Below are 20,111 nucleotides of genomic sequence, written 5' to 3'. Positions count from 1 at the left end.
GACCAGGAGAAGCACCTGGCTCCTGGCTTCGGATCAGCGTGGTGCGCCGGCCGCAGCGCACCAGCTGTGGTGGCCATTGGAGGGTGAACCAATGGAAAAGGAAGACCTTTCTCTCTGTCTCTTTCTCTCACTGTTCACTCTGCCTGTCAAAAAAAAAAAAAGACCTAAGTAACATAATTAATATAGTTCATCTGATATATCAAACTGTAATCTGAGAAGAGAGCATAACCTTTTTTTTACTGCCCAAAGAACATATGCAGAAAATGACAATATACTGGGCTTAAAAGTAAACATAAGGAAGTCAGAATAATTCAGAAAACATTCTACGATCACTATGTAGCAAAACTAAACAAAAATAAAAATAGAGACTGCACCTACACAAGAGATTTTAAAGCTCCCTCAAACTATTCTTAGGTTGTAGAAGAATAAAAATCTAGGATGCAGAAGAGCTGGAGGAAGGAAAAGGATTCAAAACATTAGGTGCAAAAGCAGTGCTCAGAGGACTAACCGTAACCTGAAATACTAACATAAATAACCCAGCAGCAAAGAAACTCAGATGCAATTTTTTAAAAAAAGAATAAACCTGAGTAGATCAGAAGAAATGAATAAAGTCAAGGTAGATATCAATGAACTAGAAAACAAAAGTCATAAAACTAATAAATCCAACCAAAAAAATTACCTAAACAAACACACACACAAAAAGGAAGCAGCTAGAGAAAAATGAGATTGCTAATATATTGACTACTCTCTCAGCTATCCAAATTGACTTACTAAAAGCTTCCATGACTAGGATAATTTTCTAGAAAAATATAACAAAACACATTTATTCTAGAAGAGACCAAAAACCTATACAGAAAATATCATAGGACAGAAAAAGTTGTCACAGAGCAATAATTTCCCAACACATTTAAAAGACCTAATAATTTTCATATAGGGGTTCTTTTTTTAGGGGTTCTACTAAAGCTTTAAAGAACAGATTAAAGAAAAAAAATTATCTTTGTGAACAAAGCATGACTGGTTAAAAAAAAAAAACCTAACACACTGTATATATACATAATAGCCAGAGGCAAATAGTACATGAATATCAATAAAATGAATCCAGGGGTTCATCATACTAGTCTACATTCTGCATATGTTTAAAATTTTCTATAATAAAAAGCCAAAATGAAGAAATTTTTTTCCCAAGGGGGAAAAAATTCTACCTAGATATTTGTTTCACCTATCAAAAGTTTGACAACAACGTGTTGAAAGTGTAGGAAAATAAGCACTCTCAGAAACTTCTAGCACAATGTAAACAGTGTGAACAGACAACCTCGACAGAAAGCAATCTGACAGTGTCTATTAGAATTACAAATGTACATACCCACTGATGCAGCAATTTCATGTTTAGAAATCTGTTCTATACACACACACACGCACACGCACATGCACTCAGACATGCATGAAATTACAATGTACACAGTAATTCTCTGTAGTGCTGCTGTCACAGCTAATATTGCAAACAATCTACAAGCCACTAATAGGGAGTTTGCCACCTACAATATGACCATATAACCAAGTTCTCAGAAGCCATAAAAAAGAAAAGGGAAGTTGTGTAGAACAGATACGAAAAGCTCTTTAATGTACTATGTTTTTAAAAACAAGGTACAAAGATATAGGCTGCCCGTTATGCAAAAAAGGGGAGGCCACTGGACAGAAGCAGGAAGTAGGCCTTTCTGCTTCGATCTTTTGAATTTACAACTGTGACTACAATCCCAGGCCAAAAAGAAAACCTCATTAAAAAAAAAAATTCTTGGGGCCGGCGCTGTGGCTCACTTGGTTAATCCTCCCCCCTGTGGTGCCGGCATCCCATATGGGCACTGGGTTCGAGTCCCAGTTGCTCCTCTTTCAGTCCAGCTCTCTGCTGTGGCCCAGGAGGGCAGTGGAAGATGGCCCAAGTGCTTGGGACCCTGCACCTGTATGGGAAACCAGGAGGAAGCTCCTGGCTTCAGATTGGCGTAGCACCAGCCATGGCGGCCATTTGGGGAGTGAACCAATGGAAGGAAGACCTTTCTCTCTGTCTCTCTCTCTGTCTATAACTCTACCTGTCAAATAAATAAATAAATTAATTAATTAAAAATTCTCACTCTTTGGGATGGACTAGTGTCAAAATAAACTAACAATCCATTCAGGACACTTGTGATTCTTGCTGCACTCATTAACTGTGTGGCAGGCCATATTTCAAGAAAAGATCAAATTCAAGAGTTTATTGTTTTAAAGGGCACAGAGAAACACTGCACACACATCAAAGGGGGATAGTAGATTAGAAGGAAGATCATCAACTTAATGGTTTTTAACCTTGGTGATGTTTTGGGATTTTTTTAAAATGCTTTATTTATTCTCATTTTATTTGAAAGGTAGAGAGGCAGAGAACAAACTTGTATGTATTGGTTCATTCCCCAAATGCCTGCAACAGCCAGGGCTGGGCCAAGCCAAAGGCAGGAACTCAATCCAGGTCTCCCACATGAGTAGCAAGGATCCAAGTATTTGGGCCATCATCTGCTGCCTTTCTAGCGTATACATTAGCAGGAAGCTGGATCAGAAGCAGAGCCAGGACTCAAACTCAAGCTCTCCAACACAGGATGTGGGTGTCCCAAGCAGCTGCTTAGCCATTGTGCCAAATGCCTGCCCCCTTGCTGATGCTTTAGACAGACCTGGGATATTCTAAAAGTATCAATGCCTTGAACCCATCCCCAAACCATTTACATCAGAAAATTTGAGGTAGGAGGCCAAGCCTGAAAACCACAGATCTGAATGCTTTAAAACAAGGGATCTCAACAATGAGAACCCCAGGGAATATCTGGCAACGCTAGATATGCTGGCTGTCCCAACTTGGGATGGGGGCATGCTAATGACATCCTAGGGGGGTTGAGGCCAGGGATGTGGCTAAATCTCCCACAGTGCACATGACAGTCTCTCACAACAATGATAGGGCCTAAAACATGAAGAGCGCTGAGACTGTGAAGCCCTGCTTTAAAATACCAATGTTAGTCTTTATTTTTTAATTATGATTATTGTTTATTTATTTAAGAGGCAGAGAGACAGACACAGAGCTTCCATCTCCTGATTCATTTCTCAAATGTCTCAAAAAGCCGGGGCTGGACCTAGGCCTGGAGCCAGGAACTCAATCCAGGTCTTGCAGATGAGAACCCAGCTACTGAGTGAGCCATCACCTGCTGCCTCCCAGGGGTCTGAGTTAGCAGGAAGCTGGGAATCGTAGCCAGGCACGCTCACATGCGATGCAGGTGTCTTAAGCAGCATCTTAACTGCTAGGGCAAATGACTGCCCCAGCCTTCACTCCTAACAAAAGAAACAATCTCACGACTCACTGATGTAGTATACAGTAGCCTAAGAAAGCTATTTCAGTGGCCACAGGAACTGTAACTTCTGTGTACATGGTTAAAACAAATACTGCAACCAAAATACTGTGTACATTCTTTCTCTTGTCACTATCCAGTTACCCTCATCAAAACGTATGCGTCATTTGTACAGTGCCCAGGGAGAAAGACACAAAGTTCACAAACTGGCAGCCTGCAGGACAACATGGTCCATCAGCTATTTTGTTTGTGCCAAAGGTCTTTTAAAATATACACTGAATTGGTAGCCATCAGTTACTCCCTCCAGAGCCAATCAGGAGTCTGCCACAGCCCCGCCAGGCTGGCTCCCCTCACTCACCTGCTACTCCTACTTAGTACTCTAAGCATTTGAGCAACCCTCCCTCCTCCTCGGTTTTCTGCAATCACATGGGGGCATAAAGTTTCTATGCCGCTCCCCCCCACCCCGCATCTTGAAAAAAATCCCTCCATCCATTCTGAAATCTCCAATTTCCTCATCACTTGCCAAAAGAATTGTTATCAAGAGACAGAACCAAGAGAAGTAGTAGGAATGGCCTTTGTATGACAATCCCCTTAAGTTGTCATATTCTTAAAGATAGGCTCACTAGCACCTGATTCATCTCCGGGCACTAAAAACCAGCCTTGTAGTTTCCAGCACATTCCACTACAATTATATATAGTTCTTCTGTGTGCTTCCTTAAAGGCAAAGACAAATTATTATGCTTCTCTCATGATCCAATTTTAATGAATTCTTCCACCTATCCCAAAATAGGTCAGAAGACTTTATGGTGAATATCTATCAAAAGATTCTGTAATTTTCCTGTTAAGAGCTTATCCCTTTTCCTTTGAAACTGCAGTCATATGGTTTGGGGGCTATGCTTTACAGATTACCTGATACAATCTACACATTTTATTAACAAGGAAATTGACCCCCCAGTGAGGATGGGTCACTTAGCCAAAGGCCACCAGGCAGGGTCAGAATTAGAACATTCACTTCCAGATACTGGCCTTATAGGTTTTCCAAGATAACATTATCCCCTACTGTGGTTTTCCTACTCAAATAACATCCTTGCCAAGACATTTATTAACATGGGTAGACACTAGCTGCTATAGAAATAAATGAATTGAAATTTGAGCCATGCTATAGAGCTATCACTTAAACTTCAAGGGTTGGAGACACTGGGAGTTTCTGGATTACTTTTCTTTCTTTTATTGTCTCAGTTTACCCTAATGAAAGGTTGAGACCTCCAGAGTTCTCTAAAACATAAAGTAAATGGAAAGCATGATTATAATAATGGCAGCATTTTCTATCTGAACTCTGAAATGAGGAACTGCCTCAACCCTCTAAAATTCCACAAGTGCCTAAGGATGGAGAGTCAAACTACTGAAAAGCTTTGGGGAACGAAGTTTAAGATGCAAAAATCAACATCTCACAGAACTCTAGCTTTCATCATCATTCTCTGGCAAGGTGGTTTCTTTTTAATTTGCTGTCAACTTTATTCCTATCCCAACTATTCTGTTAAGTATGAACATCACATTTTGTAATTTCAGGTCTTCTGGAATGTTCCATGTACTGTGCACTTTGGGTTTTGTTTGGTTCTTTTTTTGGTTTTATTTTTTCCCCAGCTGATACCATCCCTTTGACATTCACATAAATGAAGAGATACCCCATTATTTTCTCTTGAGAGTTTAGAATGCCTTTGCTGCCTGATTTTATTTTCCTTCAGGGTTACTTAGTCTCTTTCCGATGCTTGGATGCACACTTTTGTGTGACTTTTAGGTGTTTCGCAACCAGCTCCCCCACATTCAGTGTCTGGTGAAACGGCCCCACTCTAGAGAAACACGATCCAGTACACAGGAGGTGGTGGAAACCTATTCCGATCTCGGGCCTCTGGCAGGTTGAGGGCCTGGGCCTTCTGTGCTCCCTCTCCAATCTGTGGAAGCTGCCCACTGCCTGCCCACTAGCCCACCCGACCAGGAGAAGGTAGATGGGACGCCAAAGGAGAGGAGCAGGGAAAGGTGCTGGCGCCGAGGCCCGAGTTGTAACACAATCCATTCTGCTGCTAGGAGACTACAGGTCGGCATTTCCTAACATTTCAAGCTTTTGCAGTGCAGCTCTGGACCTGCTCTAGCACAACATGCTAAAGACCACAGTTCGAGTTTTACCGCTGCAGCCTCAGAGCAACAAGGGGACAAAATGCCATTGCATAATCTTCTCAACCTCAAGGTGTTTCTAAACAGCGCTTACCCAACCCCTCTAAAACTCTAAAAATAAAAACATTAAAAAGCCACCCACACTGGGTTCTTAAGTTTTCAGGGCGGTGAGGTTTATGTCAGGTTGATCTGAAGCTAATGATGGCAGGTTTGGGGAGTCCCGCCAGGGATGAGGATTCTCGGACGCGGTTTGTGTCTCCGGCTCAGCCCGGAGGTTGGGTGTAAGAGGGCCAGGCCCTGCCCTTCCGCGCCCCGAAATCTGAGCCCGGAGGAGAGCCCCTGGGCATTCCCTAGCCCCGCCCGCGGTTCCCACGGACTTTACCCGGAGGTTGCGGAAGCGGGGCGGAGGTCCCGGATGGCAGCGGCCCCGCGGCCTCGCACTTACCGAAGTCCAGGAACTGTTTGATGGAGAGCGGTGATGGCGAGAACCGCGAGTAGCGCTCGATCTGCTTGGGCACCGGCTGCTTCAGCAGCCACTGAAACAGCCGCATCTTCGCTGGAGCAGAGCACTGACCTGCCTAGATGCCCAGGCGTCCGCGAGGGCTAGCGCAGCCTAGCCGCGCGGATCCGGCACGTTCAGCAGACACGCACCCCGGCCTCCGTCTCTATCTCTGCACCGCGGGCACAGCCGCGACAACTCCCGGGTCGCGGCCGGCCGCCCGCGGCTTCCCTAGGCTCCGCCCGGGGGGCGGGGCCGACTGCTGCACGTACACGGCGCGCGAGGAGTGCGAGGAGCGCAAGGGGAGAGCCTCTGCACGCGCTCGCCGCTGATTGGCTGCCGCCGCCGCACAGGCTTTTTTTTTTTTTTTTTTTTTTTTTTTGCCCGGGTGCGGCGCCGCTCCGGCGTCTCTCTCTGCTGCTGGTGGGACTCAGCTCAGGCCCGGCCAATACAGCCGCTTCTAGCTCCGCCCCTGACGAGGTTCTCAACTGCCCAGAGGTAGCCGAGGTGCTAGGGGGGGCTGGGAGGAGGCTGGGAGCCTACGCCCGGAATCGGATCCTATGCTCGGCTCAGGGCCCTTCTCAACCAAAATCTTCTCTTCTGGGAGGCCTTCCCTGGATCGGCTGACTGTCGCCCCTTCAGGCTGTGTGTTTGTATCTTGACATTTTGATTTGCGTGTTAGTTTGATCACTTCATGCCCTCCACTACTACCACCGCCTTTGGACAGAATTAAATGTAGGCCCACTGACTCTGTTTCATGCCTGTCCACCACCGTTTGACAGAATAATTGTAATGTCACTGTCGTGGCCCCCAGTGCGCCGCCCCCTGCCCACTCCAGAGAACACCTTGTGGTCAGAATGGTTAAGCCAGTGGTTCTCTCATAACCTCACCCTCCAGCTTCATTCCCACCTGGGCAAACACCTTTGAACAAAACTGTTAGGACACTGATTGTTTTTCATGCCTCCCACGACCATCACAGGACAAGATCAAGTAGCACTCTGGTGCTCTTCTTCCCTGCCTCCAACTCTGTTGGACAGAATTGATTTTAAGGTAATCGATTCTCTGATTCATGCCCTGCTCTCCACCACTTCCACTGCAAAGGATCAAATGCAAGGTTACTGACACCGCCTTTCATCACCCTCAAAGCCAGAGCCTGGAACTGCATCCAGGCCTCCTATGTGGGTGCAGGGGCCCAAGCACTTGGGCCATCTTCTACTGCTTTCCCAGGTACATTAGCAGAGAGCTGGATGGGAAGTGGAGCAGCTGGGACTCAAAACAGTGCCCATATGGGATGCCAGCATCACAGGCAACAGTTTAACCTGCTGCACGACAACACTGGCCCCTGATTTCTGAATTTAAAGTAACACATGTCCTGTTAAGACATCCAGTGGTCTTATACTTCTGAATCAAGTACCTCTTGGTGATTTTGGTGATGGTGTGTTGACTACTATGTCTTTTCCATTCAAACTAAAACCTGACAAGGATGGCTAACAGCCTCTTTAACCAGGAGGTTTGCTACCAGAACTAAGCAGACAAAAAAGCCCAGTGGCCTGTGCTTCCCCCAGTGACTTTCTCAGGTGCTACCTGGCAGTGGCGTATAACTGGCGGCAGGAGTAGTCAGTCATCAGGAAGAAGTTGGCTAGTGGTGGAGAGGGATATTTTCCCAACCTAAGCAACAAATGGTGCTGATCTTTCTGAATCTGAAAATCAGTTTTTCACTCCTTTTCATCCCACAAAATGCTACCTTAAATCTACTTATTCTGTTGATTTTGATTATTTAAACTTTCAAGTCCCTACTTTTGTTTCTCCAAAACGTAGCTAAGTTCTAGAACTGCAGAACAACATGAAAGAGCCTAGTATAATGGCAACTGTACTGGTCCATGGCTCAAACAATCCAGTCCTAAACTTGGTTCTTTCATTAATTATCTGTGTGCCCTTATACAAGTCACCTAGCCTTTCTGTGTTCTGGTTATTTTTATAGATGGATATTCCTGATTTCTCTCCCTGGCATTTGTTACAATCAAATGAATGAGCTAGTAAAGCAAGTGTTACTTAATGAATTTTTGGCAAAATTTACATCCTTAATCAAATTTGTGTATGATTTTAAACAGTAGTTCTTTTCTTACAAGTGTCTGATTCTAGTTGTTTTGCACAGACTATTTGGATGGTCCCAACCCTCTTGAAGTCTGTTTATCCTGGTCCTCCTTTTGTTTCTAATGAAGAGTTTTTGGCCTTTAACCTCTATCTCTTTCTCCAAAGGAGATCAGAAAAGATTGTAAGGACAAGGATGGTGTGACAGGATAAAATTTTTTTTTGACAGGCAGAGTGGACAGTGAGAGAGAGAGACAGAGAGAAAGGTCTTCCTTTGCCGTTGGTTCACCCTCCAATGGCTGCCGCGGCCGGCGCACCACGCTGATCCGAAGCCAGGAGCCAGGTGCTTCTCCTGGTCTCCCATGGGGTGCAGGGCCCAAGCACTTGGGCCATCCTCCACTGCACTCCCTGGCCACAGCAGAGAGCTGGCCTGGAAGGGGGGCAACCGGAATAGAATCCGGCGCCCCGACCGGGACTAGAACCCGGTGTGCCGGCGCCACAAGGCAGAGGATTAGCCTAGTGAGCTGCGGTGCCGGCCTTACAGGATAAATATTAAGCAACTAAATCTGTGGGGTTTTGTTTTACTGCACTTAGAGTTGCAAAAGTTTGTGTATAGCTGAGTGCTTTTGTTTCTGAGGCTGAAAACAGACATTGGAAGACAGAGGAGACATTTAATAATCGCTGTAAAATTAATTTTGTCTTCTATTGGTAACTGCTCCCACTTTGGTTCACTTCCCCATGCAGTGAATTTGTGCTTTGGAGAGAAAAATAACAGTCATGATATATACAGTCCATCTAAAAACTAATGAGCTTAATTCTGCTTGCTGGCCATGGCTCTCAGTTCAGGGATAGACACATGACCCAATTGGGCCAATGGGAAAGGAGGAGACATTCCCTGGGGGATTCTGTGATCAAACTTTTTTGCTATTCTCAGGAAGCTTTTGGAAGCATCTCTCTCAAACTCTGTCTTCTCCTTCCCTCTTTCTACCTTTTTCCCCATTTCTGAGTATACACAGTAAAGCAACTAGTACCTGTCAACACTCATCTTGTGAAGAGGGCAAACCTGATTTTGCAGAAAGCAGAGCAGAAAGGGGAAGAAAATTGGTCCCCAATGATTTTGTCAGGCTACTAAATCAAACCCTAAAACCTTCTCTGAACTTCCAATTACAGAGGACAATACATCTCCCTTGTGGTTTGGGGCAGCTTAAATGGATGCGTTACTTAGAGTCAAAGGTAGCCTTTCACATCAAGCCTTCTCCAGCTACCCTGTACCTACACACAGGGACAAGCCTCCAGTAATGACTTGTTGGGTGTCTTACTAGCTCTTCACATGAACATTCAAACCCAGACTTCATTTCATTTATCCTATAATATCCAGAAAAGAAAAACAACAATAAAGAATAAACAAATCATGGCATACACACTCCATGGACCATTATACTGTCATTAAAGATTTATTATAGGCTGGCGCCGCGGCTCACTAGGCTAATCCTCCGCCTAGCGGCGCCGGCACACCGGGTTCTAGTCCCGGTCGGGGCGCCGGATTCTGTCCCAGTTGCCCCTCTTCCAGGCCAGCCCTCTGCTGTGGCCAGGGAGTGCAGTGGAGGATGGCCCAGGTGCTTGGGCCCTGCACCCCATGGGAGACCAGGAAAAGCACCTGGCTCCTGGCTCCTGCCATCGGATCAGCGCGGTGCGCCGGCCGCAGCGCGCCGGCCGCGGCGGCCATTGGAGGGTGAACCAACGGCAAAGGAAGACCTTTCTCTCTGTCTCTCTCTCTCACTGTCCACTCTGCCTGTCAAAAAAAAAAAAAAAGATTTATTATAGGATTTCTGCATGAGAACATGTAAAATGCAAACATTAAGAATAAGGGAAATAAAGATACCAAATTATATTTTAAATTTGAGCTCAGTTTAGAAGAGATCTAAACTTTTGTGTAGAAAAAGGTGTGGAAGGATAGAGCAAAATGTCACTTAAGGATGCTTAGAGTGATGTTATGCTTAGACTTGACATTGAAGAAATGCTAGAGTCCCTAAGTGGGAATATGTTCTAAAATTATAAACCAAGGATAGGTAACATGAACAGCCTTTCTCAGTTCTTTCACCTCAGAAGATGAAGGTTAATCCTACATACTTGTCAGAATCCACTGCTCTTCTGTTTTTTATCTAAAACTTGATCTTATCTGCTTCTATTAATATTTACTTAGTGCCCATAATTAAGTGAGCAGGTACCATTATTTGCGGTGGACTCTGACATCTAAAGTGCCACCTATTATCTGGAAACTTGGCATTTCTTACATCAGCAAGTTTAGTAAAGCCTTTATCCAACCAAACTGTTGGCCAAGGTACACCTCCCACCTTTAGTCCCCTCCCCACAACAGGCATGGCTACCAACAGTGAACTCACCACGGGTTAGTTTCCAAGTTGCTATGATTTCCATCAGGGAGGGTTGTGTGGCTAAGAGGGCTTCTTCCCCAGGCCACAGCAGCCTTATTTTCAGTCTCAACTCTTCTAACCTCCCTCCCCCACACCCCACCATCCCCAGCTCTACCTACTTTTCTGGAGGTTTGAAAGTCTCGAGGAAAGAATTTAGGGACTCCTGCTCTAGACTAATCTGCCCCTTATATCACCTGATGCATGAAACCATGTAAACTGGTGATGCAAAAGGAACAGGACCGGGGGCTTCATGCCTTCCACTGTTTGACATGTGCCATAGAGTGGAATAGAAAAGCCCAGATTTCAAAACTGAAAGAGATTCACTCTCATAAGAAATGCTAGAACTGCCCTGCCAGTACAGTGCTACTAGCTACATTGGGCTCTTGAGCCCTTGAAGTGTGGCTGGTCCAACTTGAGATGTATTATCCAAAATTTATCCTGGATTTCAAAGGCTCCATATGAAAAAGAATGTAAATTATTGATTAACAACTTTTATACCAATTACGTGGTGAAATGATAAACTTTTGTATAAACTGATTAAATAAAATATGTTATTAAAGTTGTTATTGCACAGTGCTGTGCTAGATACATTACAGAGTGTCTCTTATGCTTCTGTTTATACAGTAAATTAACAAGAATTTGCTCCTGGGCTGCTGTATGCCAGGGTTGCATTAGGTACAGTTACCTCTTTTTTTTTTTTTTTTTTTTGACAGGCAGAGTGGACAGTGAGAGAGAGAGACAGAGAGAAAGGTCTTCCTTTTGCCGTTGGTTCACCCTCCAATGGCCGCCGCGGCCGGCGCGCTGCCGCCAGCACACCGCGCCGATCCGATGGCAGGAGCCAGGAGCCAGGTGCTTTTCCTGGTCTCCCATGGGGTGCAGGGCCCAAGCACCTGGGCCATCCTCCACTGCACTCCCTGGCCACAGCAGAGGGCTGGCCTGGAAGAGGGGCAACCGGGACAGAATCCGGTGCCCCGACCGGGACTAGAACCCGGTGTGCCGGCGCCGCTAGGCGGAGGATTAGCCTAGTGAGCCGCGGCGCCGGCCTACAGTTACCTCTTAATCCTCACTTAAATCCTGCAAGGCAAATATGAGTATACCCATTTACAGAGGGGTAAACTGAGGCTTAAAAAAGTTAAGTAAACTGCCCCAGGTCAGCCACTTAAGTATGGCACATACAGTGAATTAAACACTGAATCATTGTTTAAGGTGTTACTCAGTTGTCAAGGCTTTTTTCTCTGCCATGATTTGAAGACCTAACAGAGGAAGTGATACAAAAAAAAAAAAAAAACAAAACAAAAACCTGGGAGGAGATGTGTTCTCTAAAATTGAAATTGCTGGGGCTAGCACTGTGGCATAGCAAATAAAGCAGCCGCCTACAACACCCGCATCCCATATGGGCGCCAGTTCATGTCCCAGCTGCTCCACTTCTCATCTACCTCCTGCTAATGGCCTGGGAAAGCAATGGAAAATGGCCCAAGTGTTTGGGCCACTGCCACCCACATGGGAGACTGGATGGAGTTCCTGGCTTCTGGCTTCGGCCTGGCCCAGAGCTGGCCATTGCAGCCATCTGGGGAGTGATCCAGCAGGTAGAAAATCTCAATCTCTCTCTCTCTCTCTCCCTCCCTCCCTCCCCCCCATAACTTTCTTTAAAAAAAAAAAAAAAACTTTTATTTACTGAATATAAATTTCCAAAGTACAACTTATGGATTACAATGGCTTTCCCCCACCCCATAACTTCCCTCCCACCCACAACCCTCCCATCTCCCGCTCCCTCTCCCCTTCCATTCACATCAAGATTCATTTTCAATTCTTTTATATACAGAAGATTGATTTAGTATATATTAAGTAAAGATTTCAACAGTTTGCACCCACACAGAAACACAAAGTGAAAAATACTGTTTGTATAACTCTGACTTTCAAAATAAATAAATCTTTAATAAGTTTTAAAATATAAAATTGAAATCGCTTCACATAGATGAACCTCACTGAAAAAATAAGACGACACCTCCCTAGTCCTTGATATCAAGTTAGCAAACCCATAATTGGCAACAACTGATGTAGTATTGCTTTCCTTTTTATCTAACCATAACTTCGATTTTTCGAGTGGGTGTTGTTGAAGATCTAGACTTTCCCCATTCAAGAAAAAAAAAGATTCCTGTATGTCTGTATTTTTAGATGTAGCAGGAAGAAAACTCCACTAGCTAGTCCTATAATTTCCTTTTTCTCAAAGAGCATCTGCAAGACGCTCTTCAAGATGTTTCTTGATGGATTCAGATATACAAGTTTGGGGTTGGAACTACTGAGAGAAGGATCTAGAGCAATCCTGGGAAGAAGGGAGAAAGAGATAGAATGGAGGGAAAACCAGGGGGAGGTGTCGCTCCCCCTCTTCACGGAGGAACGACACTAAACCCTGCCCAGGCTTCATATCCGAGTCACAGCACCATTATGTCGCTCCCCCTCTTCGCGGAGGAACGACAAAGGACCCTGCGTTGTTCTTTTGTCTGCTCGGCCCTCCCCGGGTTTGCTGCTGGTTCTTCCCGGGTTGGCTACCGACCCTTCCACCTCCGTGGAAGGGCAGTTCCCCCTGCCACATTCCCCACTTCCGCGGGGGAGCGGCATACCGCCGGCCAGCCGGCTCTCTCGGGGGCTGCACAGGTGTTCCTTCAGATAGATGTTCCTGGTGCATGCCGTCTCTCTCCTCCTTTATAGTCCTCTTCCACCAATCCCAACTCTGCTACCCACACGCCAAGTACGCTGCTCTCCTCCAATCAGGAGCAGCTCCTGCAGGTTATTGGTCGAACTGGAGGCAGCTGTGTAGAAGTTGTTTACTCCTCTCCCAGCGCCATATTGTGGGAGAGCAGATGCATAGAATAAGTCTTAATTCCAGTAACTTAGTCTAGTCCGAGTTGCTCCCAGTTGCTCCCCACAGGGAGGGGGCTTTAACAAGATAGAATGATTGATTAAAAGATGTGAGAATGTTTAATTCTGCAAGATAATGCAAATTTGTAAAACCAAGAAATTTTGTTAATCCATATCCTCTTCAAAACTTGGCATTGTCAGAGCACTTCATCAACTACTCTAATTTTTGGTTTGGGTGTTTAATTCATATGTTGTATTATTTCATTTTCTGCTGCTTTAGCAGAATACCACAGCCTAGATAGTCTATAAACAAATGTATGTGGCTCACAGTTCTGGGGACTGGGAAACCAAGAGCATGGTACCAGCATCAGGTGAGGGCCTTCATGCTGTGTCATAAGATGGGAAAGGGCAAGCAAGCATGTGAGACAGAGAGAAGGTCAGGTGGGTCTTAGCCTTTTTATCACAAGCCCGCTCCTGTGGTGGAATGAGAAGACCATGCCAGGATGGCCGTTGGCAACAGAAACTGACTGGCAACAGGCTGTGATTGGATGGCTTCGGAAACCACATGACAACAGAGCCTGACTGGCAACAGGCTGTGATTGGATGGCTTCGGAAACCACATGGCAACAGGCTCTGACTGATTAGGGCATACACCAGAGTAGCTGCCTTGGCTATTTAAGCTGCTGTACCAACTGAAATAAACAAGTCTGCAGGCTGCTCACCTCTGGCTTGCTCTCACCCGACTCCTGGGGTCTGTGTGGTGACTCTGCACCTCTTGCCCCCACCACACTCCTCCTCTCAGAACAAATCCACAGCAACACGCTCCTGTGATAACTAATCTACGCCCTCAACAACTGCATTCATCCATTCATGAGGGTGGAGCCCTCAGGACCTGATCACCTCTTAAAGGTCCCACCTCTTAATGTTACAATGGCAATTAAATTTCAACATGAGTTTTGGAGGACACATTCAAACCCCAGCATGGGTGTTCATATTTATGTATGTTTTTACTTATTTTAACTGAGGGCCAAGCATTTACCCATGTATCTTGAGCCCAGGAATACTGTTAATTCAATTCTTTCCAACTAAGCTGAAATAATAGAGCCACAGCATACTGACCAAGTTCTATAAATGAACGCTATTGAGTTCCATAAATATCACAGTCCAATTAGAGGCTCAAAGATCAAGCCTTATTCTAGAGATAACTCTGAGGTGTGTGTTACCCACTTCCATGTTAGCGTTTCTTCCTCAGCTATCACAGCCCTTCATGCTGATTCCGCCTGACCAGTATCATTCATGCGCCTGAAGAATTCTCCTGGATTCTGATAGTTTCCCTTCTCATTGCCCAACAAAATGTAGCTCTTTGGTGCCGCATTCCAAGACTACTGTTTTCTTTTTAAAGATGTATTCATTTATTTGAGAGGCAGAATGACAGAGAGGGAGGGTAGGGAAAGAGGAGTGGGAGAGAGGGAGAGAGGGAGGGGAAGGGGGAGAGAGAGAGAATGAATGAATCAATCAATGTTCCATCTGGTACACTCCCCAAATGGCTGTGACTTCCAGATCTGGGCCACCCTGAAGCCAGGAACCAGGAACTCCATCCTGGTGGCAGGAACCCTTGTATTTAGGCCATATTCTGCTACCTTCCAGGTGCATTAACAAGAAGCTGGATCAAAAGAGGAGTAGCTAGGTCTGAAACCAGCACTCCGATATGGGATATTGGTGTCACAAGCAGCAGTTTAACTTGCTGCACCACAACACTGGTCCCCAACACTACTCTTTTCTAGCAATGATCCTAAATGCAATCTTTAGCCACCACAGCAAAGAAGTTGGGTCAGTCATTTTGGTTGGGTGGGCCTTTGGACCTTCCTTATGCCACCAGGGAGGCCACTACCTGTTCCAATGGAGATATAAGATCAGCCATAGACACTAGTAATCCCTACTTGATCATCCCACAAGATTAGGTGGCGCTGTTATTTACTGACTGTGTGGTCTTAGGTGAGTTATTTAACCTCTCTGGGCTTCGACTGCTTCATCTGGACAATGAGATAATGGAGTCATGAAGCTTCCTTCACAGGTTTCTTGTGAGGACGAGTAACAGTACCCTCCTGACTTTGGTCAGCTCCCAATTACTTGATCCACTGCTGTTGTTTTAATACATTCAAACATGATAGCATAGCCTACACAAACACCTGACCTTGAAGTCCCACGCCTGCTTCTGCCACAAACTAGCTCTGTGGATTTGGAGAAATTGCTTCATGTTTCCACACCCCACTCCTCATATGTAAAGTGAGTGAGCTGGACTTCAGCTGATCTCTAAAAAGGAGATCATGAGCCTATGAGAAGAGGTCTAACATACTAAATTATTGATCAATACCAACATAGTCATCCACAGCTGTTGTTCCTCAAGCACTAATGTATTAAATAGATCCTGAGGGAAGAGTTAGGACAAGCACTTTCCTAGAAAATAAGGCAAAGAAAATGATGAAAAGAGGAGGAAAATACCCCAAAATGTATAAATAAAAGATGTTTGTGTTCAAAACCGAGTTAAGAACTCTGATATTACTCTCCAATTACTCCAATTATTTTTTCACCACCTTACAAAGCAAGCTTATTGCATGAGTCAGAGCTGTATTATGTTTCTCCTTGTGTAACAAACTCCTTGTATAACCTTTTTCTTCTTCTGTCCTTTCCCACAAATGACTTCATTCTTCTACCACATTTTCTTCCTTCTCAGCATTCCTGTTGTCTCTGATTGCAGCAAAAAAGTCACTTTAGTCCTGGGTTTTCTTTGGCAGCATATTCTGAGGAGCACCTGTCCCCATTCTTATGCTATGTTGCCTCATGGAGTGGAGAAGGCTGGGTTCCCATATATACCTTATGGTCATGGACAAGAAATTACATGTGAATTAGGCATAAGGGGAATTTCGCAATTCAATAAAAAAATAAAGAAACATGCTCTGTTCTCCTTATTTAAACCTTAAACTCAGGCAATTCGGCTTTTCAATAGCCACCCTGGCTTCTAATGAGTAGCAGACTTGCCTGTAAGCTCCCCTTATAATTCTCTGTCAATCACTTGCTAACTAATATTCTATTGTCCTTTGTCTGCTTACAGGGTTGGCAATGTTTCTGATGAAAATCCACTGGGTACTCACTGGATGAGAAAGTTACAATGAAATGTTGTTTCACTCAGACTCCCTGGAGACACAAAATCTCTCCCACAACACTAGGTTACTGAGAGGAAGAAAGTAAAGGAGGGGGTGAGTTGGTGGCTCACATCACAGAATAACCAAAACTTGAGATGGATGGAGATGGCAGCAAGAAAGGACTACAGAGCTAAGTAGCGTGAGTCTGGCCGACAGTGACAAGTGCACAAGGAGGTAGGTGCTGGGATCTAAATGCTTGTGGTCCCCCCAAATCCATATGTTGAAGGCTAACCCCAGAGTAGTGGTATTAGGAAGTGAGAACTTTGGTGATGATTAGGTCATGAGGGTGGAGTCCTTGTGAATGGGATCAGTGCCCTTTAAAAAAACGGCCTCAGCAGGAGCTGGTGCTGTGGTGTAGCAGGTAAAGCCACCGCCTGTAGTGCCAGCATCCCATATGGGCGCCGGTTCAAGTCCTGGCTGCTCCTTTTCAGATCCAGCTCTCTGCTATGGCCTGGGAAATCAGTACAAGATGGCCCAAGTCATTAGGCCCCTGCACCTGCGTGGGAGACCTGGAAGAAGCTCCTGGCTTCAGATCGGCACAGCTCCGGCCATTGGGGAGTAAACCATCAATGGAAGACCCCTCCCTCCCTCCCTCCCTCTCTCTCTCTCTCTCTCTGCCTCTCCTTCTCTCTCTATGTTATGCTAGCTTTCAAGTAAATAAATCAATCTTAAAAAAAAAATAAAATAAAAACTGCCTCAGCGAGCTAAGTAGTCCCTTCCTCCTTGTGAGGATGCAGTGAGAGGGTGCCATCTTCGAGAAAGCAGGCTTTGCCAGACACCAAACCTGCCGGCAACTCAATCTTGGGAGAAATACATGGCTGTCCTTTATAAGCCATTGCAGAAGCCTCAAAAGGCTAATATATATGGTTGTGGTCTAGCGGTTCCAGACTTGCATCTATCACCTACATTTGCCCTTCTGGGAAGGCAGTGAGTGTGTGTATGTGTGTGTGTGATTGTGGGGGGGGGGGGTTACACACATTTCCACCTCTCCCCAGTAGCAGCTTCCGATTGGACTTCTCATCGCCAAACAGGTTTTCCTGAAGATCACGTTCTCACTGACATTCCTGGGCGCTGCCTCCACTCCTCCAGCACACGAAATTCATGCTAAGGTCACCAGTGATCTTCTTGGAGAGACTTTTTAGTCCTGTTTTTCTCAATCCCATGGTCACTCCCTCTTGTTGAAAAACCCTCTCTCTTCCTTTAGGTTTGGTGACTTCATACTCTCCTTGTGTTCCTCCTGCTCTCTGGCCACTACTGGGTACCTTTCCCTGACTTCTGCTTCTCTTCTTTATTTTAGGGTTTCTTAGAGCTCTATCCTCTACTCTCTTCTTCTTTGCCTCTCTCTTCTAGGAAGTCTTCCTCATCTCCATGGCTTCACCTTACCATTTTGATTTTGACTCCCAAGTTTAAACTTCCTGCCAAATGCCTACTGGCCATTTTCACTTGAATGTCTTAGTGATCGCCTCAAGCTATTCATGTCCAAATCCTCAGCCAGTAATGTTCCCCTCCTGCTATGGTTCCAAAGTAGCTCCAAAAGCTCAGGTGTTGATAACTTAATCCACAAATTCAGATGTTAATGATATTTGAAGGTGAGGCCTTTGAGAGGTAATTAGGAGTAGATGAAGTCAAAAGGCTGGAGCCCCCACGATGGCATGCTTGCTCTGCCTGGCCACGTGACACTCCCCACATGTTACAACATAGCAAAAACATCCTCACCAAATGCCAAGTAGATGCTGGCACCCTGCTCTTGGACTTCCCAGCCTCCTGAACTACGAGCCAGATAAGCTTTCATTATTTATAAACTACGCAGTCTCAGGTATTTTGTTACAGCGATAGGAAATGAATTAACATATTTGCTCAGAAAACGGTGGTTCTGCTGACCAGCTTGTTTAAAATAAGAATCTGGGAGGCACCCTCAGCACCTACCTCACTGTCACCTCTTGCATCCTATCAATCATCAAGATTTTTCATTCTGTGTCCTCTGTATCTTTTGAATCCTCTGCTTCTCTCCATCCCAACTGCCACCAACCTGGCCAGAGCACACTTGTCATCTGGCTTTTGCAATGTCCTTCTAATTGGTCCCCTCATATCATCTCTCATCCCCCCACTGAATTCTTTTATCTACTGCAGCCTAAGTAATTCTTACAAATATAAAAAAACATCTCGCCACTCTCCTTCCATGGTCCCCATTCTCCCCTCCTCTCCTCTTGGTCTAGCGCTTACTTCATCTATTCCCATAATATTAGATTTATTTTAATCCCTCAAAATGAAATGTTGACCTGCCTGAAGCCTTAGGCTATGTTCTCCTTCTGTCTGAAATGCTCATTCCACTCCCACTGACCCGAAACAGCTAATCCCTATTCATCCTTATGGTCTGCCTCAAACATTGCATCCTAAGGAAACCTTCCCTGACCATCTGGATGGACTATGCCTCCTTTTAATAATTCCCATTGCACTGTGCAGTCCTCCTCCATAGCACATTGCACACTGGAAGTTAATTAATAGCCCATTTGGTTTAATGCCAGCCTTCCTCTCATGGCCAAGTTCCAGAATTCCAGGGCCCATGCATGTTTGACTACTGCTGAGGTCTCAGTTCCTAGCATAGTATCCAGCTGCTAGAAGAACAAGGCTCTCTGAACATGCCAACCAGTGACTGCCCCCAATGCTTTCATCAAGCCATTTGTGCAGAATTGAAAACACCCTGTTTAATCCTCCTGTATTGTCTATTACTATTATAACAAATTACCATAAATTTAGTGGCTTAAAGTAACATAAACTTATTCTCTTACAGTCTGCAGATTAGAAGTCCTAAAGATTGGATTGAGATGGCAGAGTAGGGAAGGAGCTTGCTGCTCTTGTCTACAAGAAGATAGTTTTTAAAAAGCAGAAAGAGTATAGTCTCAGGGAAGAGTTAGGGAGAAAACAGCAGAGGAAACTCCATGCAAATTGGAGAGATACAGTGGACCTACATGGAGGGCACAGTCATGCACAACTCAGGACCTCAGCAGCCGAGAGCCTCAGAACCAGTGTTGCAGAGTGAGCTGAGATCAGACTGCCACTGGCAAAAAAGCTGCAGGAAGAACCTAGAGAGAAGATGGCTTGGAGCCCTGAAGGGGATAGTCTACCTGTCAAACTAGAGGACAAAAAACAAAGGGAGGCACATTTCTCTCTCCACAATCACCCTACAATGGCATCCAGCAACAACAGATAGAGAGCAGATACCATTTTGGACACATGTAACAGCTATGCCAGCAACCAGCCAAGTGGAGACTCTTGACTCTGGTGGGGAGAACAGACAGGGGGCTGGGTGCTCATGACTGTGGGAGGCTTGTGTGCCAGGACTGTGAAAACACTGAGGCTGTGTGGGAGTTCTCAGGGTGTGGCTGGGACTTTGGGCAGTCACTGTGGGAGGCTCAACAGAATCAGGGCTCCCTGGTTACCTGGTGAGGAACATTGCTGGGGAATCTGTGCTTACACTGATGACTGCACAGATGAGAAT

The 20,111-nt window shown here is 45.3% G+C and overlaps 1 protein-coding gene and 1 long non-coding RNA gene across 4 annotated transcripts in view; one reads left to right on the top strand and one right to left on the bottom strand.

Moving 5' to 3' along the window:
* The window catches only part of PDK3 (pyruvate dehydrogenase kinase 3), a 102,571-nt gene extending 96,348 nt beyond the window's left edge, over positions 1–6,223 (bottom strand). For all 3 annotated transcript variants that reach the window (XR_016228472.1, XM_089324868.1, XM_089324869.1), the window contains exon 1: positions 5,974–6,223. Coding sequence is in view for 2 of the 3 variants with exons in the window: in XM_089324868.1 (XP_089180994.1) it covers positions 5,974–6,079 (106 nt within the window). In the remaining variant the exon portion in view is untranslated. The remainder of the gene's footprint in view (positions 1–5,973) is intronic.
* Positions 6,224–6,384: 161 nt separating this feature from the next.
* LOC103351780 (uncharacterized) lies at positions 6,385–17,315 on the top strand. The gene is made up of 3 exons (XR_519484.5): positions 6,385–6,525; positions 16,522–16,786; positions 17,044–17,315. It is a non-coding gene; the product is annotated as an uncharacterized LOC103351780 (long non-coding RNA).
* Positions 17,316–20,111: the final 2,796 nt, after the last annotated feature.

The sequence above is a fragment of the Oryctolagus cuniculus genome, chromosome X (genome assembly GCF_051225735.1).
Source record: "Oryctolagus cuniculus isolate XC-2025 breed Fujian yellow rabbit chromosome X, ASM5122573v1, whole genome shotgun sequence".
NCBI lineage: Eukaryota > Metazoa > Chordata > Mammalia > Lagomorpha > Leporidae > Oryctolagus > Oryctolagus cuniculus.
Note: the sequence above shows the minus strand (reverse complement) of the source record. Positions and strands in the feature narration are given on the sequence as shown.